General features: G+C 48.9%; 1 protein-coding gene across 2 annotated transcripts; it reads right to left on the bottom strand.

Moving 5' to 3' along the window:
• Nucleotides 1–1,273: 1,273 nt before the first annotated feature.
• LOC102474302 (uncharacterized) lies at nt 1,274–8,093 on the bottom strand. Of its 2 annotated transcripts, none has more exons than XR_335851.1 (4): nt 8,002–8,093; nt 4,287–4,447; nt 2,746–2,923; nt 1,274–2,387 (listed from the first exon to the last, which is right to left on the bottom strand). XR_335851.1 is itself a non-coding variant. In XM_006157675.1 (4 exons), the coding sequence occupies exons 2-4, from the start codon at nt 4,308–4,310 to the stop codon at nt 1,775–1,777; spliced, it is 789 nt and encodes a 262-aa protein (XP_006157737.1). In that variant the 5' UTR covers nt 4,311–4,447; nt 8,002–8,093; the 3' UTR covers nt 1,274–1,774. The 2 variants fall into 2 exon arrangements, 1 of the variants encoding a protein (XP_006157737.1); XM_006157675.1 differs by having other exon boundaries at nt 2,772–2,923.
• Between the last annotated feature and the right edge of the window lie 1,360 nt (nt 8,094–9,453).

Genomic DNA, 9,453 nt, shown 5'->3' with positions numbered 1-9,453 from the left:
CACCTCCAGGGCAACCAGGCCGCCGCTGCAGCTCAGGCCCAGCCCCATAGCTGCCTCTGCGGCTCCCACAGCTCACATTCCACCAAGTGCAGACTGGCCACTCCAGACCCACCCCACCTGGGCCCAAGTAGCCCCTCAGGCTGGCCCTCACCTCATCACACACTGCAGCAGAGGGAGTGAGTCGTGGGGCTTGGTGTGCCATATGCAGTCTGCACCCCACAATAAGCTGCTATTCTCACCCCACAGGAGTGGAAAGAGAGGTTGGACTGGCCCAGGACCAGGCAACTAGTAAACAGCCATGTTTTTGTTTGTTTGTTTGTTTGTTAAAGTCATTCTTCTTCATTTTTTTAAGAATTACTTTATGTATTTATTTAAATCTGACCAACAGCTGGGATTTGAACAGAGTTCTGTGGCCATAATCCCGTGCCCTGCACTGGCACCTTCCCAACTTCAGCTGTTGGCCATTGGTGTGATGTTTTGCCATACCTTCATACATTGGCCTGATAACTTAATACTTTTCCTTCTAACAATCCACTCTTTTAAAACTTTTTTTTAAGATTTTAATTTAGATTTAGGGACCAGCAGTTAGCGTAATGGCTATGTTGCTGGACTCCCATGTGGTTGACCGTGGTTCGCATCCCGGACCCAGTGGCTTAAACTCACACCCAGCGCGTGTGCGTGCGTGCCCAAGATCCTGAGAGGAGAATGGAGGAGAAGGGATTGCGGCGTGGCCATCCCCCCTGGGGGGTGATTTCTCACTTTCTATCTCTCTGTCTCTCTCTGTCTATCTGGCGAGCACACATGCCCTATAGCAAAAACCTCTCCAAAAAAAAAAATTAATTTACATTTAATCACATATATCTTTACAGTGTAAAACTGCTTTTTCCAGCGCGAATACCATGCATATCAGTCAAGACAAAGACATTACTATATACATTATCATCAGCAAATAGCTTTCAATTTTTTTTGTCAATTAAACATATTTAACTCCCCCCCTTTTTTTTTTTAAAGAAAAAGCTTACTACATCTTACCTCATCCTAAACCATAAAGTATATTTAAAAAAAAAATAATTGTAGGCTTGGGACCAGCAGGTGGCATGGTGGTTAAAGTACTGGACGCCCACCTGACCAACCACCGTTAGAGTCCCAGACCCAGCAGGTTGCTTTCCCACTTTCTCTCTCTTTGTCTCTCTTTCTTTCTGGCTCTCTCTGGTGAGCACATGTATCCTATAGTAAATGGAAAAATAATAACAATGATAAATAAAATTAAATCTTTTTTTTTTTAATTATAGGTTTGGCATGTTGGCCACTTTTTCTATTATTTGCTCAAATGAACTTTCTCTTCACGTAGCCGGGCCCACTCTGCCCCAAGCTTTCCTCAGCATTCTCCCATCTGGGATGGATTCGAGTGAGGGGGTTGACGGTGGGTACCGGGGGGTGGAAAGCTGACCTCTCAGCCTGACTGCGACTGCAAAGCCATCTGCCTTAGGGAGGAGAGGCTCCTCTGAAAAATGTGAACACTGGACAAGAGTGGTCTCTTGTGTCCTGTTTGACTCGGCCACCCAGAGTCTTCCTTCTGCCCTAGGCAGACTCAGCAGCAGACAGCTCGAAGCCTTCCCCCACTGCCCAGGCTGCGTGGGGATCTGGTGCGTTCTGTACACAGAGTCCTCGGAAGGCCTGGCGCAGGTAGGTACCGCGTAAACAGACACTGCCTCTCCTGCCAGGACGGCTGCGTCTCAAACCTCCCTGGCAGAGGGTGGTAGAAAAGTGAAGGTCATGTCTTCCTACGTTCCTGCCCCTCTGTTCTAATGCCTCCACCCCCACCCCACCTGCTGGGAACTAGGAGGGAAAAGAAACCAGAGGAGAGGCGGGTGCAGCTGGAGCGGGGAGGGCTGTAAAATAATCGGAGTGCAGCCGGCAGGTATCGCTTTGCACCAATGGCCCTGGAGGGAACGTGGAAGTGAGAGACCGAGTCGCAATCATGAAATATTAGCACGTTGACACGCGTGGCCCCAGCAGAGCCGGGCTCTCTGGTTACAAGAGACTTGACCTCTGCCCTGGCCCCTCGTGCTGGGCATCTAAGGACCCTCCGCCACCAGGTCTGGGCCCAGCCTCTGTGGGGAGGCGCCCTGTCCCGAGAAACTCTAAACCCCTTGCTTAGCCATGACCTGTGCCCTGGAAGGACTTCCAGGTGGCCCTCCCTGCTGGTGGACGTGAGTGCTGCTGTCCGTGCTCGCTGGGTGGCCTGCTGGTGTGGAGGCAGCTGAAAGCCTGCGTTCTCAGTGCCCTCTGCCTGGGGCTGCAGCCAGACCACTCGGGTTCCTCTTCTGAAAGGCTGTGTGACTTCCAGAAGGCATTTATTCTCTGTGAGTCTCAGATTTTCTTGTCTGGAAATGGGGATAAAGACATGAAGTTGTCAAGGCTATTCTGAGGTTAAATCAAGCACCATACATAATGGGCCCAGGGTCAAATCTTGAGATAGAATCAGGAGAAGCAAAGCCACTATCAGAATAGTAGGGGAAACTGAGGCAGTGTTTGGTTTCTCTCCTGCTGCAGAGAGCTGGGGCAGTGGCTCAGGTCTGGTGTCGCTACCCGTGGCTTTGGGGAGAACGTAAAATGAACATCTCACCCCAGCAAGAGCTGTCTGTAAGTGGGAGACCCTGCTCTCTCGTGCAGTGTGTAAAGTCAAAGGGCAGATAAACACAGGGTAGGGATTGGTATGTGGGCCCTTAAGCATACTCGTACCAGATCGGGGGTTTTCCAGAGCTTACGAGCGTCGAAGGTAGGATGCCCAGGCTTGTCCTTCGGTGTCATCCGTGCATCGATAGCTGTGTGGCCTGGCTTCACAGTGCTTCTTTCCCATACTGACCTCGTGATCCCCACTGGCCCATGGACTGTCTTCCCACTCTGCACCAGAGCTGATCTGTGTGGCCAATAGATTACCGCGAGGGTAGAGGTTATGACTTCCAAGGCTAGGTTATAAAAGGCATCACGGCTTCTACCTCAGTCTCTAAGATACTGAGGTGCTATGGTTTGCATGTTTCTGCCCCCGCCCCCCAAATTCATGTGTTAAAATTTGATGGGATGATTTTTTTTTGGGGGGAGAAGTTTTTGGTATAGGGCACGTGTGTTCGCTAGAAAGACAGAGAGAGACAGAAAGACAGAAAGAGAGAAATCATCCCCCAGGGGGGATGGCCACACTGCAATCCCTTCTCCATTCTCCTCTCTGGATCCCAGGCACGCACGCACACGTGCCTGGTATAAATTTATGCCACCGGGTCCTGGACTCAAACTGTGGTTGACTACATGGGAGTCCAGTGACATAGCCATTACACCAACTGCTGGTCCTGATGAGATGATTTTTTTTTAAAAGAATTATTTTATTTAACTTTATTTTCTTAATTATTCTTTTATTTTTTAATTTGACCAGAGAGGGAGAGAGAGAAAGCAAGAAAGCAAGCTGCCAGGTCTAGGACTCAAACTGTGGTTGGCCACCTGAGAGTCTAGTGTCCTTAACCACCACACCACCTGCCGGCCCCGATAAGATGATTTAATGGTGTTAAGTGGGTGGAAACTTAATCAAGTTTTGGTACTAAGGTGGCGTGTGATTAGGTATGTGCTTAGGATTGATGAGGTCATCAGAGTGGAGCCCCCACAATTGACTCCCAGTAGTTAGGAGAGAGAGATCTGAGCTGAGACACGGGGACCAGCAGATGGTTACATCACTGGACACCCACATAGTTGACAGCAGTTCAAGTCCCAGATCCAGCAGCTTAAAACCCATGCTGCACGCATGTGCATGTGTGCCCAAAATCCTGAAAGGAAATGGAGGCGAAGGGATTGGAGTGTGGCCATCCCCGGGGGTGGTGGTGGTGGTGATTTCTCACTTTCTGTCTCTCTGTCTCTCTCTAGCTCTCCGGCGAGCACACACACTCTATAGCAAACAAATCTCTCTAAAAAAAAGAAAAAAAATCAGAGCAGAGACACGTGAACACATGCCTACTCTCTTAACATGTGATGACATGTATTGTCTTGGGACTCCCCAAGGAAGTCCCCAGCAGCAATTACACCCTCACCAGATGTAGCCCTTGACCTTGGTCCTTCAAAACTGTGTGCTAAATAAATCCACATTCTTTACAAACTACCCACACTCAGGTATTTCATTAACGACAGAATGGACTAACATATGGGGAAGTCAGGACCATATTATAAGAACACTCAGGCACCCCTACGGAGGGGCCTACATGGGAAGGAGCTAATGGTTTCCGCCAGCTGCCAGCACTTACTTGTCTGCTACATGAGTGGGCCATCCTGAAGTGGATTCATCCTGAAGGCTTCCAGGTGACGCCGTCAGATGACTGTAGACCACACCTTGACTGCAGCTTATAACAGTTGTTATACCGGAGCTGCCCACCCACGTTACTCCTGAATTTCTACCTCACAGACACTGTAAGAGATAATAAATATTTATTGTGGTTATAAACCACTAAGCATTAGGATCATTAGCTATACAATAATAGATAACACATACAGAGCATGTCTAGAAAACTCTACATCTAGGCTCCCATGTTAGTGGAAAGAACCTGACATTAAGAAAATTGTACTTAGAGAATCACAAACCTGTTATGGTTCTGATAATGGTTTGTCCCCCAAAGTTTCATGTTTTGAAATTTGGTCTTAGTGGGAGGGAACTGGATGTCTCTCAGAAATTCACATGTTGGAACTTGACTATACTGAAGGTATTGTAAAGGTCATTGGGGAAAACTTAATTGCTTTATGGTGTCCAGGATGGGGCCTTTAGGTGTGATAATATCCTTAGAGTAGGACACCCACGGTGCAGCTCTGGTAGGGCCTATAAACAGAGGAATTGGGATCGGAACAGTAGACAGAAAGTCACATGGGTACAGACCATGCTCTGCTCAGCCAAAAGTTCTGTCTTCCATTTTATGACACATTTGGACTTCCCAGCCATCAGAATCACAAATTTTGCAAAGAACCCTGTATTTTCTTTTCTTTTCTTTTTTTTTTTTTTTTGAGGGGATTTTTTGTTATAGGGCTCGTGCACTCGCCAGAAAGAGAGAGAGACAGAGAGACAGAAAGCGAGAAATCATCCCCCAGGGGGGATGGCCACACTGCAATCCCTTCTCCTCCATTCTCCTCTCAGGATTTTGGGCACGCACGCACATGCACCCAGCGTGAGTTTAAGCCTCCGGGTCCAGGACTCGAACCACGGTTGACTACATGGGAGTCCAGTGATGTAGCCATTACACTAACTGCTGGTCCTACCCCGTATTTTCTTTATAAATCACCCAATCTAAGCTATTTCTGCTATCTATGCAGTAACAAACTAAGATACAGCCAAAAAGAGGCTTTAGGAACATTTGATTCTGTGAACCCTATTTTGGGCTCACAGAAAATTAATGAAATCTCTTTGGAAACTTATTCCTGGGTCCTCTTCAGGGGAATTAGTATTCAGGAGGTCTAGAACCCATGAATCTACATTTTTTAAGTTTTCTAGTAGTTGTTGAGACATAGATAGTTTAGAATCTAGACCAACACCCTCATTTTATTTTTGGTTTTTAGTTTTTGCTATAGGGCATATGCCTTCCCCAGAGACAGAGAGAGAGAGAGAGAGAGAGAGAAAGAGAGAGAGAGAGAGAGAGAGAGAGAGAGGAAAAGTGAGAAATCTCCTCACAGAGGAGATGGCCATGACACAAGCCCTTCTCTTTCATTCTCCTCTCGGGATTTTGGACGTGCATGCACACATGCCTGGCATATTTTCCAAGCCACTGGGTCGCGAATTGCGCACTCAGCCATGTGGGATCCAGCTACTTTAACCACCACGCCACCTGGCTGGTCCTCAACATCCTCATTTTATAGATGGTGGTGTGAAGATGGGAAGTGGTCCACTAAAGCCACAAAGCAAGGCAGGGACAGAGGAAGGAACAGCACTCAAAGTCCTGGTACTAGGTTTAAGGCTCTTGCTCCATCGTCATGGGCTTTTTAGTGTGTTTGGGTGTCAAAACAAGAGGGCAAGGGCTGGACAGTGGCCCAGTGGTAAACTGTGACATTCCACAAGGCTGACTCATGTGGGAAGGTTCTGGATTTGGGTTCAGAGACCTTCCTGAGGACACTGAGCACATCATCTGGGACTGAATGAGGCTAGAGATGGGTCGTGGAATCAAGACTCTTTGGGGGTGCTGTCTCTCTCTGTCTCTGTCTTTGTTTATCTTGCTCATGGAAGAAATAACCTTAAAAACCAAACAAGAGGGCCGCTAGGAAGGATTTATCTCGGGTGTGGAGACAGAGTGCTGCCCGTTTCCTCAGGGTGTGCGGGATGGCTGCAGTCAGGCCGGCAGGCTCCACTGCTTCTGTGGCTGGACTAATCACACTGTCTCCGCACAAATGCAGGTAAATAGCATCGTAATGAGCCTTTTAAAATTGCAGCGAACACAGCATTTGAGTGAAGATGGCTGCTGGGTGTAGAATGGACTTCGATCTGCCAGTCCAGCTCGATGCTGCAATACAACTGGGATTGTGGTGACCGTGTTTACATGTGCATGTGTGTGCACATGCATGCATCTGAAATAATTCATGTGTGAGTGCAAGGGCCTCCCTGTGGACCCAAACGCATGGTTGTGTGCCTGTGAACTATCTGCGTGTGCTGGTGTGTGTTCACTGCTCACTGTCTCTGCACTTCAGACCACACCCCTGACTTGCAGGTGCGGAAAGCGTCTCTGATGCCACGTGCCCTTCGTGTCCATCCTCAGTGCCATGCATGGTGATCTACAAAGCCTGACCGAGACCTGACACAGAGCCAGCAATCTGGCGACTGGGTAAGCATTTTCAGCGTTGTGGTCACAATGGCTCTGGAGCTCTGGGAAATTCAAGGTCCTCCCTTTCTGCCTGCTCTTTGCACGAGGCAAGGATACAGCGACGTGGGCCAGAGCATCTGCAGACTCAGTACTGTGCAAGGGGGTAGGGGACAGAGGGCACAGCCAAGACCCGCGGACTTCCAGCTTTGGCCTTGACTCCTGGCCCTGCCGGCCTGTTTCCAGTCGAGGGAGGGAGAGGAGGTTTCAGGGAGCCCACATGGTAGCAACATGGCTCCTCATCACTCTCGGACTTTAACGTTGTGGTTCTAACAATGAACTGCTGGTGATTCCAGCTACTGCCTCTCTCTCATCCTTCCCAAGATTTTGATGTCCGAGCTTCGGCAAGCATTGTTTATTGTGCCGTAGTGCAGAGAATGTGGTTCGGGGCTGACTCTCCTGCCTCCTTGTCCTAGAGCTCTCTGAGGGCAGGAGCTCTGTCTTGTGTACTGCAGTGTCCCCGTCCCCCATCCCATAGCCCAGCACCTGGGGCACAGGTGACAGCCAGTCGGCAGAGCCAGACATGTTCTGACTTAGGGCCTTGTTCCTGTGACTAAATTTTTCCTTGAACCCCGGAGCTTTAATACTCAGATCCCTGCCTTCCACCCTCATCTTACGGGATGATGGGGTCTCTGTTCGCTGACCTGTCTGCGACGATTAGTTCCCCTTACGGGCACCAGGCAGTGCCGTCCCTCATTCCTACCCGTCTGACACTGGCGGAGATCCTGTGCCAGCTCCCAGCCTGTGCAAGGCCACGAATTCAGAGAGCCCAAGTTGAGCGCCACCAGGGCCTTCACAGTTGGGGGCTTGGGGAACCCCACCTGCCGCCCTCCAGATGCCTCTCCTGGGTCTCAGGGGTCAAACCATGATGCGACTTCATAGTGCTTCAGGCACCTTGTCTGCTTCAGTGATGATCACAACGATTCTGTGAATTCTCAAGCTATTGTTTACCTATCTTATATACTCAGCTTAGTTCTTACAGAGAGCGTCTTTTCAACTCTTACTTTACAGATAAGGGCACTGAGGTGCAGAGGGGCTAAATACTTGCTCAAAGTCACAAACCTTCCTTGTCAAGGTCAAGACAGTGGCACTATGGGGTTGGGGGTCACAGCCCTGGGCTCAGGCATACCTTGCTTACAGCTGGGTCCCCAGTTTGCTCTTCACCCTGAACAGAGAGCACACCCCTCTTCTCCTTCCTGGTAGAGTCTCTCTGGGGAACTGTGGGCCGTGTCTTCAGAGCATCCAGCAGGGAGTTTAGCCCTTAGGAGGCACCCGTGGAGTGTTGGTGGCTGTCTCACCTCTTCTTGGCCTCTCTGGTTCTATCTTGAGTTCAGGAGCCATGACAAAGAGGAAACACTGAAGTAATTTCTGATCAGAACTGTCAGAGCTACATTTTCCTCTTGTCACCTCTTTATTTCATTGTCACTAATGGGACATAATGAGGAAGCTGGTATTCACCACTCTTTAAAAATTTTCCTCCTGACAGTAAATGTGCGTCCCCCCCATGTTAGATCATTGTGAACGTGATGAGAGAGCGCCTTAGAGAAGCAATTATCCTGAACAAACGGATCCCACACAGACTCAAAAGGAAAGATTACAATGAGAACAGAGACGTACATTATTAGGAAATTAAAGTGGAAATCAAATAAGGATCAGGAACCCTCAGCCTCAAATATTTAATTGTCATAATTGCCTAATTAAAAAATGCTTTTTAACGCACTCCTCCCCTCACCCACGGGTGCCAGAGAGGCTCTGTTGCCGAGAAGACAATGGCAGACTAACACTTACCGTAGTGGGAAGGCTGACCCCTGGCAAACCTTTTCACTGAGAGAAAAGTTCCGCCACGTCTTCATTCATGGCTCCCTTTAGAAGGGCGATGTGAGCACCTGCTGCTCTGTCCTGTTCGCAGGCAGCTGGGGCCCACACTCTGGAAGTCAATGGGCAGGGCAGGTCTCTAGAGCCAAACTGAACTGACTTGTACTTCCAAAGACCGCTCACAGCTTACCAAACGGAGAGCAAGCCAGCTCAGAGAGGGTAGGAGAGGCAGCAACCCAGATGAGCCGCACAGCGGAGAAGGCTGTAAGGGTGGACCAGGGAGCGGGGAGGAGCGCGGGGCTGGGACTTCAGGTAAAATGCAGTTGTTCCCCAGGACACCGGATGCTGATTCAGAGCTAGCTGCCTGCTCATGTCAGACTGAAAGCCTTTCGAGGGCAAGAATGTCTCTATCTGATTTGTGAGATAACCATTTCCTAGCCCATAGCGGGGGCTTTGAAAAGTGTACTGTTTAAGTGAATACAGTCGAAATGCATTTCTTTTCTAAAGAAAGGCCTTGAAGGAGTTGAGACAGAATGGATGCCTACTATGCCGAACACATAGTAGGTGCTAATGAAAAATGCATTGAGTGAATGAATGTCAAGCACTGTTCTAAACATAGGGATAGAAAGATGATTGATCATAACTCTTGCCCTTAAATAACCCCTAGATAAATGAGAGACACAAATTCATGGCCAATTAATGAGAATCCAACCAAACCTGAGATGAGTCACACCATTCATCAAATACGAGAGTGGCCTCTCATTTT

Source organism: Tupaia chinensis, unplaced genomic scaffold, assembly GCF_000334495.1.
Source record: "Tupaia chinensis unplaced genomic scaffold, TupChi_1.0 Scaffold000555_1, whole genome shotgun sequence".
Taxonomy (NCBI): domain Eukaryota; kingdom Metazoa; phylum Chordata; class Mammalia; order Scandentia; family Tupaiidae; genus Tupaia; species Tupaia belangeri.
The sequence above is the reverse complement of the archived record's forward strand: the minus strand, read 5'-3'. Positions and strand labels throughout refer to the sequence as shown.